The sequence below is a fragment of the Balaenoptera borealis genome, assembly GCF_965194805.1.
Source record: "Balaenoptera borealis genome assembly, chromosome: 8".
Taxonomy (NCBI): domain Eukaryota; kingdom Metazoa; phylum Chordata; class Mammalia; order Artiodactyla; family Balaenopteridae; genus Balaenoptera; species Balaenoptera borealis.
In genome coordinates, this window is record NC_138865.1 from 15,731,435 (window position 1) to 15,749,226 (window position 17,792).

The 17,792-nt window shown below is 59.7% G+C and overlaps 1 protein-coding gene across 1 annotated transcript; it reads right to left on the reverse strand.

Moving 5' to 3' along the window:
• Positions 1-1,475: 1,475 nt before the first annotated feature.
• PDLIM2 (PDZ and LIM domain 2) lies at positions 1,476-14,881 on the reverse strand. Its single transcript, XM_082401967.1, is given in 12 exon segments — positions 1,476-2,058; positions 3,116-3,233; positions 4,801-4,946; positions 5,181-5,269; positions 9,382-9,460; positions 9,615-9,766; positions 9,869-9,938; positions 11,962-12,113; positions 12,819-12,913; positions 14,038-14,063; positions 14,065-14,396; positions 14,398-14,881. Coding segments are annotated over 12 exon segments (1,710 nt in total). The 5' UTR covers positions 14,671-14,881; the 3' UTR covers positions 1,476-1,880.
• Between the last annotated feature and the right edge of the window lie 2,911 nt (positions 14,882-17,792).

Genomic DNA, 17,792 nt, shown 5'->3' on the forward strand with positions numbered 1-17,792 from the left:
ATCTCAGTGTCGCGTTCAGCCGCTGCCCTAAACTGATCATGCCACTTGCACTCACCCCCTCACTCTGCATTTCTCTCCTCCATCTGTCTGTGTCCCGTTCTTCCTCTCACACCCACGGCCCCTGCTCTGAACTCTCAGTGCGCTCCTGTCCCGCACGAGTTCTTTACACTCACTACCGTGTAACATTATTTCATTCATGCCATCTCAGTCGCTGCCACTTGACTATTATCTTTAGGAAAGCCAGAAAAGTGCTCTATCTCTGTACGCCCACTGTGCCAGGACCTGAGAATTTACAGAGGAGTGAATCCCCTTTTGTGAGCATTCTCCCCGCCAAGGGCTACACCTGACACTAGGTGGCGCCAAGGAGCCCGTCCCACTTGGGACCAGACAGTTCTGGCCTGACAACTCCTGAGCGGCAGACAGCCTTGATCTTTCCTATGAAAATAAAGACAGCCATCCAGGCAAAAGGTGAGACGATTATAGCAAGGTGTAAATTACATCAAGGTGCCTGGGGACGCAATACACACAGTCTCTGCCAAGATTCCTTCCCAAAAGAGCCAGATAGCACAAAGCACCCTCTGAAGCCCAGCTTTGATCTTTTCCCTCAGGCTGAGTGGGCGATAAAGCCCACTCAGGTCTAGAGCACCCAGCAGCACCCATGCACCTTTCTGAAGTGTCCTCGGGGATTAGGACTGGGAGTGATGGGTGAATCAAGCCAAAAATCTGGCAGAGGACCACTGCCCCCTGCCTGACTCAATATACCCCCAGGGCAGGCAGGCCTAGCAGCAGCTTTCAAATCAACCACCAGCGAAGCCAGCTGGGGCTCCCGGGGCAGGGGCGGGCAGACCAACCCTGGCTTGGAGGGTGGTGGTCCTCAGGGTAGGGGCGCTGCAGGGTTGTCCCTCCCAGGCAAAGCTAACTCACAGCGCTGTCCAAGGTTACTCCTGGGGATGAGCTTTCTCAAATGGGTGCAGACAGCCTCGGGCAAGCGCAGGAGGTTCTTTAGATGTTGCCCCCTCTCTGGCCCACTGAGCTCCCCTGGGTGCGTCAGCAAGTCAAGCAGCCTCCATACCAAGTAGAGCGAGGGGCACAGAGCGCCAGCGCAGATACCGTCTCACGGAGACGGGCCTGGGCAGAAGGAGTCTCAGGGCCTGCTTCCTGTTTGCTGCCAGCCCTCTAGCATCCCTTCCCCTCTCCGGCTCCCAGTGAGAAACTCATTCCTCTACCAAGGATCATCCCAATAAAACACACATCTTTAAAAGAGGGTCCAGGAAGAGCACGACCCTCCACTAACAGGAGCGGGTGTCTTCAGTCGGGAGTGTCACGTGGCGAAGCATCTGGTAGGGTGGAGGTTTGAGGGAGGCGGAAATAAGAGGGGAGAAAAATTGTATGTAGGAAGACTCTCCACCCAGTGGTAGGGAGAAGCTCATCCCCAGGGGCTGGGGCAGGGAAGGAGAGAAAAGAGGGGCACCTACTTTATTTTGTCCACGTACAGTATATATTTATAGAGCTCGTATGTTGAAAACTTTACACAGTCAATACCTGTAGCCTCTGGCCCAGCCCTCTCCTTCCAGATACTTATCTCCCATGTCCCAGCCTGCTTAACCCCTGGTACACAAAGGTGTCCAAGGCAGCACCCACTTCGCACTTTGATGCAGAGCCTGTCCAGCAGGGGGACGCGAGAGTATCCAGCAGAGACCTGGGAAGGTGAGGCTGCCCTCACCCACAGCACAGGCAGGTCCCAGCCTCCGGCCTCACTCAGCGAGGAGGAAGGCGCCTCACCAGCCCCCATCGCCTTTCCAGGCCAACTTGATATTGGCGCGGCCCCGGTGCGGAGGTGCCCGCAGAGTGGAGGGCGGTCTGAGAGCGCAGCCGGGCGCTCAGGCCTGGGAGTTGACGGTGCGCGGTGCGGAGTAGCGCTGGCGGGCGTGCTTCTCGCAGTACAGCTCGTCCCCCACCCAGAAGTGCCCTCGCATCTTCAGGTTCAGCCCGCAGTCGGCGCAGGCGTAGCAGCCCGGATGGCGGTACCGCCCCTCCTGGATACGCACGGCCTGGTTCCTGCGGGGGGGCGGGGCACAGGGAGGAGAGAGCCATTAGCCTTGGGGGGAGGAGGAGGGAGGGACAGGCGCCCCAGGCACGATGCCACCATTCCCATTCTCAGGGAGCCTAGTTTCCAGCCCAGAGTCAGGACCCGGTAAGGTCCCAAAATCTGTCACTTGACTCCCCAGGCCTGCCCTCAGGAATCTCCGTTCAACAAACGCACAGCCCACACCCCCGGAACCCCAATTTTTAAAAAGTCATTCCTCCCCCACACAAAGGCAGACAAGCACCATCCTGAATCTTCTGGATTGTTAATAGAGCAGTGATTCTCAAAATGCGGTCCCAGCGCCAGGACCCACAGCATCACATCACCTGGGGATGAACTGGAAATGCAAACTCTGGGGCTAGGGACCTCCTGAAGAGGGAACTCTGGGGGTGTGGGCCCGAAATCCCTCAGAGGCCCAGCTGCTGATCTTGAGAAACACCGTATAGGACCCCCTCCTTGGGCCTGCACAGCAGGGCTGGGCAGTGTTGTGTTCTGCAGATGACACACGGAGGCCCACGGAGGCTAGGGATTTGCCTAAAGTGAGTCATCTGACCCTCACCACTGTGCACGGAAGAAATTTATCTGGGGGGGGGGGGGCAGGGTTCAATTTTCCAGAGAATGTGGCTGCATTATAATGAGAAAAATGGGCCTACCTCTGGAAAACGCATCCCATTCCAAAGAGGGGGAGGAGGAAGTAACAGCAAGAGTTTCCAAGAGGAGGCACCTCATCCAGAGGCAGATCTGCAGAGGCTTTGAGATTGTTGGAGAGAAATTGAAAGCAGTAGCATTTCTTCCTCCTCCAGGGAGGTGGGGAAAGAAGTCAAGGAAGAGGAGAGAAAGCAGGAAAAAGCCAGTGCAGGCATCCTAAGAAGGCTGAAGTGACCCCTGAGCCCATCACAGATCCACTGTAGCAATGCTCCCCGCAGGGTCCCTGGCTAGTGGGTCCATGCAGGCCCCTCCTGAGAGCGTCCTGGACCCCGTCCCCCACCTTGCAGGGTGTGCCCTGCCCCCCAGGCCGCCAGCACTCACGCGATGCTGGTGCTGCACTTCTCACACGTGTGGAGCTTGGGTGGGGTGGCCAGGGCCCTGGAAGTGGGCCGGGAGGACTGGGGGCTCAGCGAGCTGGGCAGGAAGGCAGGTGTGCCACCTGTGGGGGGCGGGGGATGAGGGTGGGGAGGACAGACAGACACATCAGAGCTCGTCCACAGCAGTGCCATCAGGCTGTATTTTTGATGCCCACTCCACCTCCTCCAACACAGCTCCAAAGAGACTCTTGTCAAAGGGGCACTTACAAGCGGACCTCTAAAGTAAGCCTGGGCATGAGAGGGGGTCATGGGGGAAGGAAGTGATCACCCCAGATCCTTGGCTGAGGTTGGTCAAGGGCAGGGAGCATGTTCAAGGCTGAGTTAGCCCAAGCTAAGGCAGCCTGAGCAGTGTCTGCTCGCTGTCTGACGCGTCAGGCCAAGCAGGCATTTCCTCTCTCCTGACCCAGTGATGATGATATTAAGAGATGGTAATAATAGATAATAACAGCACCACAGCAACTCTATACAGTTTTCAAAGGGCTTTCACATGCATTATTGTGCCTGAGCCTTGGAACAACGCTAAGATGAAGCACGGATGCTATCAGACAGGTATGGTCCTCATCTGCAGCCGAGGACCCCGTGACTCCAGGGGTGAAGTCACCATCTGTCTGCACTGCCCTCACCCCACCCTTCCGCCTCTCCCCGTGCCCCCTCCCAGGGCCTGCCAAGGCCTCAGGGTAGTGATGGACAAGCTCTGCTCCAAACCTTCTCACCTTGTCTCCGAAACATCAGAGTTGGAACCAGTCCCCAGGTACCAGTGATTGTGCCAGTCAAATACTTCTGACTGTCCCATCCTTTCTCTCCCCGATACCACTGCCCAGGCCAGGCCCTCCTCATCTCTCCCCTGGACCATGGCAGTGCCCCCCTCACCCCCACTCCCCATGCACCCACACGAACTCCTGCGGCACGGTCCACTTCCTGGGGAGCCGGAGCAGCCAGTCTGCCCAATAAACAGAGTTCCTGGCGGGGCAGACGTGGGTCCTGACTGCCTTCGATCTCCACACAGCACATGACTGGGCCATCAGACGACTCGGTAAACATCTCGAATGAACAACGGAACGGCTGGCAGAAGCCTGTATCTCTGCTGCTCACTTGGGCACCTCACACACCACCTGGCGTTATTTAACTGGCCCTCCTGGGTTGGGACGCTCCTCGGGCCTGGCATGCGAGGCCTCGCAGCCAGGACTTAACCTCCGTGGCCACCGTCCGTGCAGCCAGGCCCCAGTGTCCTGTCAGTCCCACCCCAGAGCCCTGCGGCTCCAGCCTCCACATTCCGCACTGCTCCCGGCCCCCATCTTAAGGCCGTTTGTGAAAGTCCTGATCTTTCTTCAAGGGCCAAGTCAGACTCTTCTTCCTCCGTGAAGCCGTCCTTGGAGACCCAGGCCCCACCGCCCACATTTATCATTCCTTTGGCACTTCCCCTGATCCCAGCCAGCACCTCTGGGTTGCACCCGAGTAACTCCTACCAGACCGTAAGCTCCTGTAGCGCAGGGGCTGTGGCTTCTATGAGTCAGAGCCCACTCCCGTGATGAGCACTTAACAAATACTAATTTAATAACATGTCCGGTCGGGGGTCCAGGGTGTCCTGGGGGAACATCCTTCTCCTACCCGAGCCCCCCGGGGGCTCACCTCTCTCCTCAGCCTCCAGGGCTTCCTGCAAGAGCCGAAAAGAGCTGGACTGCCGGGGGGCCACCCGTGCCTCGCGATTTTCCTGCAGCATCTTGAAGACTTCTGAGTCCTCTCTCAGGAGGTGGCTTTCCCCTTCCGAGGCCACGCTGCAGGGATGAGAAGGAGGCAGCCAGGAGTGAGGGCCCGTTCCCAGGGGTTGGGACGAGCATGAGGACAGAGAAAGAGTGTCCCGGGGGGGTAAAAGGATTCTGGGGGCCAGAGGAAAGTGGACGGGGCTTAGGGAGGGGGGACCCCCCCATCCTTCTCTGGGAAGCCTGTCTGTCTCCTGCCCCTCCCAGGCCCTCCAAGATCCCACCCCACCCTCCAGAACTCACTGGTACCTGAGCCTAGGGCTGGAGGAACGGGGACCTGGGGAAGGCGGTGGCGGCAGCACCAGCACAGCCGAGTCGCCAGCGGGGCCCAGGCCGGCCTGCGGGAAGGAGAGGCACCAGGGGAGGAGTCAGCGGCCGGGCCTGGGGCCAGCACACCCATCTGGGCAGCCGAACCCAGCTGTTCCCCAGGCCCACCACCAGGGGGCCCCCGGCCCTCGCTGACCAGCAGCCCCACCCAACCAGCTCGCAGAACCGGGGGTCAGCAGCCGCCAGCAGCTGCTCCTGCTGGGTCCCCGAGGGGAGGGAGGCCAGCGCCCAGCTCTAGAAGGGTGAGCCTGCTGCCCTAAGGGGACTGGGCAAGGGGCAGGATGAAGATGAGTGTGCGGGGCCACCGTGGCTGTTCCTCTGCCATCTCACATGATGCGTTTGCAAAGATGTTGCACACTGGGGCCTGGCAGGCAGAACAAGCGGAGAGAAAGTAAGCTGACCCTTTTGCAGTGAGGAACAGGAAACATAAAGGGCCAAGACCCCTCTTGGAGTCAGGGCTCAGGCCGCACAAAAGTCCTGTCTCCTACACCCTCTGGCCCTTCCTCTGAAACGGCCAGGGTCTGGGCTCACCAGCCTCTCCCGGCTGCCCTGGAAGGTCTGGTCCTGCCCCACAAAGCCTTGGGGAGCCGGGTCCCCAGAGCAGAGCCCCCCGCTCAATGTGTGCTGTCCCTCTTGGGCTCCTACACCTGCTCTCTACCTGGAGATCTTGCCTTCAGTCTCCCTGTTTTCCGGCCTGCACTCTGCACCCTCCCCTGCTCTGCTCCCTCTCCGTGGCCAACCCCAATGGAAAGGACAGCCTCAGAGACGACTAGGCCGGCCAAGGTGCACCAGGCTGAGGGCATGGTCTCCTGGAAAGGAAAATGCCCTCGATTTTAAAGTTCAAAGTTGGGAATGAATTATGGGGTCAAGTAGAAAAGCTGCATGACTTCTTAATCTGAAAACAGAAACTTCAGAGTGCTAAAAATAGAGCCGTAGGGACTTCCCTGGCGGTCCAGTGGTTGGGACTCTGTGCTTCCACTGCAGGGGGCAAGGGTTCGATCCCTGGTGAGGGAACTAAGATCCCACATGCCATAATTAATTTAAAAAGTTTAAAAATTTTTTCTTTTAATAAAAAAAAAAAAGCCCTAGGGCTTCCCTGGTGGCGCAGTGGTTGAGAATCTGCCTGCTAATGCAGGGGACACGGGTTCGAGCCCTGGTCTGGGAAGATCCCACATGCCACAGAGCAACTGGGCCCGTGAGCCACAGCTACTGAGCCTGCGCGTCTGGAGCCTGTGCTCCGCAACAAGAGAGGCCGCAATAGTGTAAGGCCCGCGCACCGCGATGAAGAGTGGCCCCTGCTTGCCGCAACTAGAGAAAGCCCTCTCACATAAACGAAGACACAACACAGACAAAAAATAAATTAATTAAATTAAATCAAATTAAAAAAAAAAAAAGAAAAAAAGCCCTAGACCCTCACCCCACTGGCCCTCTTGCACTAGCCTGCATTCTTCTTCTGTTCTTGGGCTTCTACAGGTAAGGGGATTAAGGGTCAGAAGGGCAAAGTGGCCAATCCAAGCCACCTGGGGAGTGGGAGCCAGGGCTGGGAGTCCACGCCTAGGCTCCTGGGTGCCCAGCTGCTGCCATGCGGCCAACTCAGGAAGGACAGCTGGCACCAGGTACTCAAGAACGATGTCCCATCTCGCTGCCCTAGACAGGCCAGCGTGTGCCCTGCACGGGGGCACCGGCCAGCAGGGAGGGAGGGCTGAAATCCGCCCTGACTCCCTTCTCAGGCCATGTCCTCATGCCGGCCAGAGGGACAGGGGTTGTTTTCACTTTACATCTGCTCACCCAAGTGTGTGCCTCTCCAGAGGGGGCAACTTCCAGTCTCTGTAAAGTCTGTTGATGTCCTTCGCCCTGGGCCCAGCGCAGCCTCAGCCAGCTCAGGAGCCAGCAGCAAGGCCATGGCCACAAGAGCCTGGGGCAGGGGCACCTCATCTGTAGTCACCTCTGCCACCTTTCTCCTGCCAGAGCACCTCACCCCGGTGGAGAGGAGCCCAACGCCCTTAGCTGGAGCAGCTTCACCTTTCCTCTCCCCACCTCCCTCCCAGTCACCTGTAGGTGACACCTGCCTTCACAGAAGCGACCTTTCATCTCTAGGTCCAGAAAAGCTGCTCACCTGTCCATCGAGAGCTGTCTCCAGCCAACCCCTCTCAAAATGTGTTAGGGAGCTGTTAATAAGCGATTGGCAGGGGGATCCCCGGAGAAATTCTGCAGTTAAGTAAGTTCAGGAAATTAAAAAATTAAACATCTTTCTTCCTCACAGGCAGGACTTTTCAGAGCCTTTAAAGGTGCTCAAGTGCACGGTGACTCCCAAGAGGGAGCTGTGGGACCCGGTGACTCCCACCCCGTCTGACCACAGCCTCATTTGTAGAACAGAATGCAAGCTTCACGGGGTTAGGAATTTCTCTGTTTTTCCACCTATGCATCCCCAAAGCCTAGAAGGGTGCCTGACACAAAGCAGCTGCTCCACAAATATTTGCTGAAAGAATGACCAGGGGCCTCAGGGTGAAAGAAGGGAATTCAGAGCATCGGGTCTGACTCTGAGGCCCAGAGAGTGGAAGGGTGCCTTGTCCAAAGTGACACAGTAGAGGTGGGACTAACCCAGGTCTCCCTGCCACCCAGCTCAGGGCTCCTCTTCACACCACATGGGTGGTCCTCAAATCTGTGCGTGCATCAGATCCCTGAGGGCTCCTTAGAACAGGGATGGGTGCCCTCACCCCGTCCCTCACCCCTGTGTCTGATCCAGTAAGTCTAGACTGGGGCCTGAGAACTTGCATTTCTAACAATTTCCAAGTTGCTGCTGCTGGTTTAAGAGCCACTCCCTGTCCCACCCGCCTCTACCCTTTGCCCCGGTTGCGAGGAAGGAGGGTAGGGTGGACCAAGCTCATTCCCAGCTGGTCTCAGCCCGGAGCTCTCTGGAGAAGGCCCCCAGGCCCCGACACGCCAGGTCTTGCATCTCCCCAGCTCATCGTTCTCTAATCCGAAACCTACCCCGTCCTGCCTCTGACATCCAGCAAAGTTCCTGACAAAGCTTTCTCAGGCCACCCCAGCCCACACTCAGCTATCCCCTCCCAGAATGCCTCCTGCTTTTATAATTAAGATCATACTGCTCAGTGCTTAATTTTTCCAAAATTGTTTTGCATGTTTATCTTATCTCTGCAACTACATTTTTAATTCTTTAAAGACGGGATCTCACTGAATACATACATACACCTCTCTGCCCACCTCTCCTGGAGGGTCACTGGGCAGGCCAACAGAGGGTCACCAGGGAGCCACTACTATGCAGCCCCCAGAGGACCCTGCTCTTTCCTTCTCCAGAGCCCCCAGTTTCTAGCACCCTCCCCCAGTCATCTCCAAAGGCTCTGCTTTCTGGAATGCAGAATCTACCCGAGGTAGGATTCCAGCAGCTGGGCCTCATCCTCTTCACCCCAAAGGCTGGACGTGCCCCCGCTAACTCTGCCCCCAGCAGTTGTGGCCCAGGACTCTTGGCCGCCTCCCTCCTCACCTCCCCACCCCTGCCCTTAGAGAGGAGACATACCCCCAAGGGGGTGTTGGGCTGTCACTAGTGGACAGTGGGACCTGGCAGGGGTGTCCAGGGGAAAAGGGGAGGGGAGGGGGGGGCAGACAGAGAGTAAGCCAAGTGCAACCGGAGTCGGAACCACAGGCCGGCTGGTGGTTCTCTGGTGGTTCTCGGGGGCTGAGTCAGAGGAGGAAGAGGGGGAATGGGTGATGGGAGTTGGGGGCGGGCATGGGGCTTGGAATGGGAAGGAATGTGTTCAAGAGATACAGCCAAAGGGAGTCATCCCAACAACAGCAGCTAAACTATTTCGGTCCCGGCCCAAGAGAAACACTTGAGAAGGGAGGAAGCCAGAAGGAAGGGGTGAGGCAGCGGCGGGTGGGAATGTAGGAGGTAGACGGACACCTGGGCCGGGACGGGTAGGGCCAGTGCAGTGGGTGTGACCCTCACCAGAGCTCTGGCCTCCCGGCTCCAGAGAGGAGCGTGCCTATTACCAGGAGACCGTGGTGCTCGCTGCCGAGGTGGGACCAGCCGCACGCAGCCCCACGGGCACCACTAGCAGCCAGCCAGGACGGGAGGCTCTCTCCTCCCCTCGGGTTTCCTCACCTGTCGGCTTCCGGGGCGGCCCCTGTAGGACAAGTGGTCAGCAGTAGTGGGTTCCGGGGAGTACGCCAGGCTCTGGAAACTGAAATGGGGAAATGGACAGTGTGTGCCGGGGGCCCCGCCACCAGGCTGCCCCGGGAGACAGAGGTGACCCCAGGACCCCCTAAACCCAGCTACAGAGACTTTGAGAGGCCGGCTTGGACCTGGTGGCCAGGGGGCCCACCCGCCACACTCACCTGTGGCTGGTCACCACCTCTCCCGCGGGGGCCTGTGGGCTGGTGGCGGGCAGGGTGGAGAAGGGGCTGCCTGGCCGGGGGCTGAGGGAGGCCTGGCTGGAGCAGGAAAACCGCAGGGAGGACTGGCTGTCGGTGTGTGTCCTCCTGGAGCCCTGCGGAGAGAGGGGCCTGGAAGGGCGGGGCCGAGAAGAGCAGAGAAGGGGGCCCCCCATCACTTCAGGGTGGGGGAGTCCCAGCAGGAGGCACCGTCCTACCTGGAAGCTAGTGGCCAGCACTTCGGGGGAGCTTTCCCCGTTGGTCTGCCCGGGAGAGGCAGCCTGAGGCCTGAGGAGAGGACAGAGGGAGACAGAGTGTCACCGGGTTCTCAAGATTAGGAACATGTCCAAAACATTCGGTCATCAGGTAGCCAAGTTTTAACTTTGTCAAATTCACAACAAACAACTATCCTCAACGACCACCATCATTTCTTAAAAGAAAGGACAATTTAGCACCAAAAAGTAGAAAGGACATGATTTCAGCAAAAATTCAATAAATTCACATTTTTTTTAAGAGCTCCTCGCATCATCACCCCTCCCCCTGCCTCGCCTTTGGTTTTTCTTTTCTATTCTTTTTTTTTTCTTTGGTGGGGGGAGCATTTCATCCAGACTTTGTCGCTGGTCAGCATCAGTTTGTAGATTGATTTGGACTGCTGATTGTATATAAATAATCCTTTATCTTTCACCCCTGGAGAAGCTGAAGCCCAGAGAGGGAAAGTGAGTTGCCCAAATTCCTAAAGGCCAACAATGGCTGGGTCAGCTGCCCCCTCTCCCCAGGGGCCTGTCCCCCATCAGCTCCGCCTTTGAGAGGATCCCTCCCTGTGATTTCCGAAGTCTTCCCCCCCACCCCGCCCCCTGTAAACCAGAGGGTAGAGCCAGCCCCCCTTCCTGCCATGCAGGCAGCTGAAGGACCTAGAGAGCAAGGCGGCCCAGCTCCCCTGCTAATCACCAAGGCTCCCCCTCCTCAACTCCCCAGGGACCACCCCCTCCTCCAAAGCCCTGCCCAGTGGAACCTGGCCGAAGCCTCGAACAGGAAGTGACTGGAGGGCTGGGAGCTGCTGAGGGTGAGGGATGAGCCCACCATGTCCCACTGCACCGTTTCTGGATGTCTGACTGCTTCCAGAGAGGTCAGCAGGAACCTCAGTCACCACACGCCACACCAGCCGCAGCCTCAGCCTCCCTCCCTGGGGAGAATTTAGGTCCAGAGCGGGGGAGCTTGGGCTCTGGCTCCGCCCAGAGCACTGCTTCCTGCCTGGGGCTTTGAGTGCTGGAGAGGTCTCCTGGGGGTGGGTTACTGGGGGAGGTTAGGAGGGGTTTGGCTAAAAGAAAGAAGAGACAGGGAGCCTCGGCCTGCCCAACGTGGAACTGGAGGCCTGGGGGTACTCGGCCAGGCCCACCTCTCTGATGGAGCTGGGTCCCTCTTGGAGGGACCCCAGAGGAAGTGATGGTGTCAGCAGCTCCCTGCCCCTCCCCCGCCCCACTCTGCAGCTTCTTGTAGATTTTGGTCCCCTTCCCAGATGCCATGAGCTATTCTCTACCCTCCTCCTCTGGGTCCCACTCCTGTAAACACTCATGAGCCAGAGTGGTACAAAATAGTCACTGAAGGGGCCGGGGCCGCGAGAGCGTCACGGGAGCCAGCTTCTGCAGTGAGGTAGGGCGGCAGGGGCGAGGAGAGGGCATTGAGCAGAGGTACCTGACTCAGGTTCAAGGCCCGCCCAGAGGGCTCTCCTGGCTGGGGAATCTCCCAGCATTCCTGCCCTGTGACTCACTGGGATGCCCCACCCCCAGGGAGCCACCTGTTCCCACCCCCACCCCCCAGGCTGAAGCCCCAGGAGCCTGGGAACCTGCCTTCACCAGCAGGGCCCAGAGAGGCAACTTGGGGAGCAATGGAGTGGTTCTATGGGGAGTGAGCCCCCAAACTCCTCACCACCCCAGGATCTGAACAAAGGCTCTCCCCTCCCCTCTTGGAGGCAGGGGCCCTGCAGACCCAGCCTAAGGCACACCTTTCCCCTCTTCAACCCACTTCATGCCCACGCCCTGTACCCTGCACACCTGGGAACCAGTCAAACCCGGGTGTCCAGGTGGCTGATGCCAGCCTGCTCTGCCCATGACTGCACGCCCAGCTGGGCACAGGGACACCCCTCAGCCCACCCTGCTGCAGCCCCAGAGCTTGGGACCTTCTCACGGATGAGCCGTGAGGGCCCAGGAAGGCCAGGTTGGAGCTGAGAGCAAGGGGTGAGGGCGGCCACTGTGCAGTGGGCTGGCAGAAGGCAGAAGAGTGCTGGCGGGCCCAGCAGAGGTGGAGGGCCTACCGGTCCAGCTGCAGCCTCAGGGGCGAGGGGCTCTGGCGGATCTTGCTCTGGGCCTCGGCATGCAGCATGGTCTTCGTGCTCTCACCATTGATGGCCACAATAATGTCACCAGGCCGGAGGTCAGCGGCTTCGGCCTTGCCCTGCTCAGTGACCTGTAGGGGGTGAGGATCAGGTAGTCTGAGGTGACACTCAGGTAGGGATGGAGAAGAAGGGATTTCCTTGTCCTGCCCAAGAAACACAGAAGCTGGTTTCAACCAGGCTGGCCTGCATCTCCCTTCAACATCTCTCTCCCTGCCTGCCGGTGTCCACCCAGCCCATCAGCTAGTCCCTTCCAAAAGCTGGGGTGGCAGCCCCCTGCCACCCACCTCAGCACTGGCGTTCTAACGGGGCTCCCCAAAGAACGTGTAATGGCAGAATTTCAAGAATTGTGCTTGGAAATACTTCTGGATAGAGAGCCCTGCCTGTGCAAATCAAATCATGCAGGCACTGCCTGCACGCAGGCCCTCTGCGTGAACACTCCCTGGCCTGGGCCTGGGTCAGGGGAAAACTGCCAAGAGCTCGGGGCTCTTGTTCTAATAACCACCCAAAATGGCTGCCAGCAGGTATGGGGTTAGTGACCAAGGAGAAAAGAGAAGGCCTTGCATTGGGCCCAGCTCCCTTTCACTCTCCAGAAGCCTGTTTCTGAAGTGGCCACCACATCCCCATGGCAACGGGGCCCCAGCCCTGCCCACGCCAACAATCCCAGAAGCAGGCCTCTGCCTCCAAAACAGAAAAAGAAAGGTGTCCGTGAGGACCAAGCGGACAGGGCAGACCCTCACTTTGGGTGGACCTCCCCGTCTCCGGGAACCAGCCCTTACCCTGGTCACCATGATAGGCGTGTGGAAATCCCTGCCGCCCGAGATGCGGAAGCCCCAGGGTGCGGGTCCCACCACGTCCACGGTCAGCGCCATACCTGAGGGAGAAAGGTTGGAGGGGTGGGGCCTGCCCCTCGCCCCACAAGGGACGCTGTGAGGTGGCAGAAGGGGGTGACAGGTCCCCGGAGCAGCCAGTCAGGGGCTGGCGGCGGGTGGAGGTGGGTAGAGGAAGTGACTAACCTCTCCCGCATGCCCCAGTTCCACTTCCCCCCCACCCTGGGAAGTCAGGACTCAGAGTTCCCCCTGTGCCCCGTCTTCAGCAGAGCGGCGGGGCGCTACGCGGGGGCTTGCTGAGAACAGGCGGGCGGGCGGGCGGGCGGGCGCGGCTGGCAGGTGGTAGATGTCAGCATTTCCTCCCTCTCCCCTCCTCCACCATCAGGGCGAAGTCCCCCTAGTGCTTGTTTCCGGTCCCCAAAACCGACAGCACAAGGTACTTCCTCCCCGCTCTGGGGGAAGGCAGCGCTCTGGGAACAGAGGTGACAGCACAGAAAGGGGTGGTACCACCACATACTCTCAAGTACTTGGCTGGGGGACGGGGCGGCTAGCCCACGTGAGGTCAGGGTCTTCAGAGGGACCTCCTGGCTGCCTGCCGCGCCCCGGGCCGTGTGGTCCAGGTAGGCAAGGCTGGGCTTCCCACCTCCGCCAGCGGCCTGCTGCCCTCCGAGCAGCTCCGGCAAGAAGGATGGGCTTATCTGCCAAGCAGGGCACACCCATCACCGGGCGCTGGCCAACAGGGCGAGCTGACTGATGCTGCCCGCAAGCTGGGGCCCCAGCCAGGCCTCCCACCCACTGCCCCTCCGCTGGGCAAGGGAGTGTCCCTGTAGACCAGACCCTTGTAGGATTTCCTGACCCTCTAGCTCTGGAGTCAGCAGCCAACCGAGGCAGGAAGCTGCAGTGCCAGGCTGGGCCACCACCCTACCCAGCGCCCACCCTGAGGCCGCCCCTGGAGAGCGCCACAGACTACAAGCGCTGCCCGGGTCTACCAGGCACACTGGGGCCACTTCCCGCGTTTAGGAGCCTGGGGAGAGGGCGCCCGGGCGAGCGGGGCTGTCTGCCCTCTTCCCGGCCCTACGGCTTCCCCTTTTGCCCAGGCCCAGCCTCTGTCCCTCCCGCAGGCCCCAGGTCGGCGCTGGCGGCTAGCAGATGCCTTGGATTCCCAGACCTTTGAGCCGGCCAGTGGACTCCGCTCAGGGGGCCGCAGGGAGGTGCCCAGACCGTCGGCCCGGCTCGCCCACTTCTGGCTCCTTCTGAGCTCCGAGACCAAAGTACCCGCGCACGCTGGGGGCTGGAGGAGGAGCACCCGGGACGGGAAAGCCCAGCTCGCGGGGGGCGCCGACCGCAGGCGAGGCTGCGGGGAGCGGCCGTGCGCGGAGGAGAGGTCCGGCCGCCGAGCCGGCCGCGGGCGCGCAGAGCTGCGAGGGCGCCGGGGCCGGGGAGGTCGCCGGCCGTGCGGACCGTACGCAGGTGGGCGCGCTCACCTGGCTCCCGCTCACCTGTCGGGCTGGGCGGCCGGGCTGGGGAACGAAGGGAAGGGAAGGAGGGAGGCGAGGAGACGCCGCCGTTCCCGCCGCAGCCGTCTGCCCGACTCTGGGGAGAGCCCGCCCGGGCCTCCGGGACCTGCCTCCGCCCATGTGATCCCAGGGCCGCCCCTGCCGCCGCCCCTGGCCAGGGAGGCCGCCTCCTCCGCGCAGCTCAGCCCGGGCGCTGCCACCTGGCCCGCGCCCCCTGGGGGCCCGGGGCTACTCTCCCGAGAGCCCCCTAGAGGCTGCGGCCATCCTCCCCGGGGTGTCCCCATCCTCCCGAGGTCAGGGGAGGTGATCTGGTGACGGGCCCGGAATCCCACTTCGCAGACAGCTGAGCCTGCTGACCCCCGAAGCTCGCCCAGGCCGCCTGCGCCCGCCCTCCTTCAAAGGGGCCCTGAGCTCCCGCAACCCCAGTCCAGGGCCGGGGAGGGGGAGGGGAGGGCAAGCTGGGTCTGTCTGCGGTCGACCCGCCCGGCTCCTCCGCCCACTCCAGGCTCCGAGGCTGGCGCAGATGCAGCCCCGACACCCACAAATCCCAACCCAGAGGCCGCCCCTCCGCCTTCCTGCCTGGCCAGCGCGCTCGCGGGGCGGTGGCCGCGGACTGCTGCGGCGCTTTGGCTGCGCAGAGCTCCCCTGCTTGAGATGCGCCGCAAGCCTGCTCCACTCAGGGCGACATGCCAGGCCCAGGAAGAGATGAAGAGAGACTCCGGCTGGAAGTGACCGGGCCCCCTCCTGGGCTACACACGTCCCTTGCGGGCTGATGCCTGCTCCGTCCCTGGCTGCCCTCCCCTCACCCTTTCGGCTGCCCTGCCTGCGGCCGGCCACTACCAACAACCACCAATGGCCCTGGTCCCCCTTGCCCCCAGGCCTCTGCCAACCACCTGGATCCTCGGCTCTAGGGATCAGGAGAGGACAGCCAAGGAGAGGCCCCAGGTGTTAGCTCAGAACCATCTGGCAAATGGTTCCCCCAGAGCCAAACATGGCAACCCTCACCCTGGGGACCTCAGGGCCCACCAGAGCCGGCTTCTCCCATCTCCCTCTGGTCTCCACTTTACTCTCTGTCAGGCTGGCCTGTTTCCAGGGGAGGCCACCTGGAGGCACAGCTGTAACTTGCCTGCCTCAGGTGTGAGTCATTCCAAGTTCTGTCTGCAAGGTGTGCCCTCACCATACCTCTCGCCTACCTATGCCCTGGACCAGCCCGCCTCCAGCGCAGCTACGTCCCCTGTCCCTGGCCTCCCACACCCTCTGTCCTCGGTGTGTGTAAGCCACTCTCCCACTAACAAGTTCCAGGCCTCCTCGTGTGGCCTCTTTGCCTGATGCACCTGTTCTGCCTCCCCAACTAGACTGGAAGTCCCTGAGGGAACAGGAAGCTGCAGGTAGGGCAGGCACCACTGGCGGGGGGTGGGGTGGGGGGGTGGGGTGCCTCAAATGCCAGGTCTGCCTCTTCCCAGCTGTGTGACCTCGGGCAATTTCCTCAGCCCCTCTGGGTCTCAGTTTCCCCTGTGTAAACTGGGGATGACGCACAGCTTACCCTCCCGTTGTACACACTGCCCTCCTTTTAAAGCTCCCCATTCCTCAGAGGGCAGGGTGGGTTTTGTTCGGTTTGTTGCTCCATTCCTGGAGTGTTCCATAATATTTTGTTGAAGGGATATTGTTTGAATGATCAAATGGATTAATTTCCCTTTCCTTGCCGCCCATCCCCATCCTGCCAGTTTGTAACAGGGACTCAGTTTTGCACCTCCTTCTGCTCAGACTTTGCCTTGGAGAGTCTCTAGAAAGATCTGCAGGTTCATCGGCAGGATTTCTGCTCTGTGGGTTGTGCAGTCACAAAACTCACAACAAAGTCAGCCGACCCCAGGGCATGTCCCTGTGGAACAGAAGGGCATACTGTTCTGCCCTTAGCAACTCTGTGGCCAAGTCACTCACCTAACTGGGGTGAGCATCCGCAGTGACCTAAGGTCCCTTCTGGCTCTGACCACCCCCCGCCCCTCCCACCTCATGCCAAGTCAAGGCAGAGAAGGGGTCATGTACAGGCAGGGTGTAGGGTTGATTTGCTGCAGAGGCTCCAGGGCCCCGCCAAAGAGAGGGTGTGGATTTGGTTTCTGCCCTAAGGAAAGGAAGTCTCAACCCTGAGGTCCTTTCTGAGGGCATCAAGCAACTCGAAGAAGCTGAGATGGGGGATCAGGAACAGGCTCTCAGGTTCGTGAGGAACGGTCACTTCCATGGCATAGGCTGGGCCTGCCAACCTAGCAACAGACCATGGTGAGGACTGGGGTGGATGGAGAAGTGAAAGCAGGTCTTGTTCTTCAAGCTGCTGTTTAACCAGCAGTGGAGCCTGGGCCGCACCCGGGCACGAGGAGCCTGCCAGGGACCGGCCATAGCCCTGTCATTCACAGGCCTCTCCCACCTGTCCTGACAGAATTAGCCACCACCGCCTCTTTCCACCCACCTGGGGTGCGGGTGCCCTAAGTGACAGGCCTAGATGACAGGATTGCCAGGAAGAATGTAAGAGAGGCCCAGCCCAGGGCCACCCCAGGGACCTCATGCATGACCTTCCTTCTCCAGGGCCTCTGGACAAGGACTGCGTGGGCATTTGGTAGACTGTGCAGAGAGGCAGCAATAGTCATCAGATCTGACTTCAGGTCTATAATGATGTGACCCAACTTAATTTCTCTGCCTCAGTCTCTCCCCCTGTAAAATGGACTCATAACCTGCCTGTTGGGATGCTTACATCAGATAACATGTGGGTAACACCTTATGCCCCGCTCATCTCCCAGCAGTGGCCAAGGAATGGAGCTTTTCTTCCCAGCCAGGACCAGACTATGCCCCTACAGGAACCACCAAGCCCCAGAAGAGTCACCTTGGCTAGCTGTGCCCCACCACTCCCAGCTTCTTGCAATCGATTGCTCAAAAACCCGAGCCCAAAAAAAGAAAGTCAACAAACATATGAGAACTTCAGTGTGGAAATGGAGCACACAGAAGGAAAACATTAGGAGCAGAACAAACAGAAATGTCATTTAGTTCAGCAACCCCATGGCAGCTCCAGAACCAAACAGCCCGCAAACAAGGCCACATTCAGCTCCCATCTCTGGTTTCTCCCCACAGTCAGGCCTTGCCCTCATCCCTGTGACGTTAGTTCTTCTCTCAGCACTGCTTGCCAGACAGCTGCCCAACCCTTGGGGCTGCCCAATCGTGCCTGACACCTGAGATCTTGAGAGATAATAATGGTTCTTTTGCAGCCTCCCCTTAAACACACACACACACACACACACACACACACACAATCACTCACTCATTCACATCCTACCTGATTCCCTATGGCAGAAAGAATTCCCATAACCCTAAGCAGGTGGAGCCCTCTCCCACCCCAAAAGAAAAGGACAGGAAGGCAAGG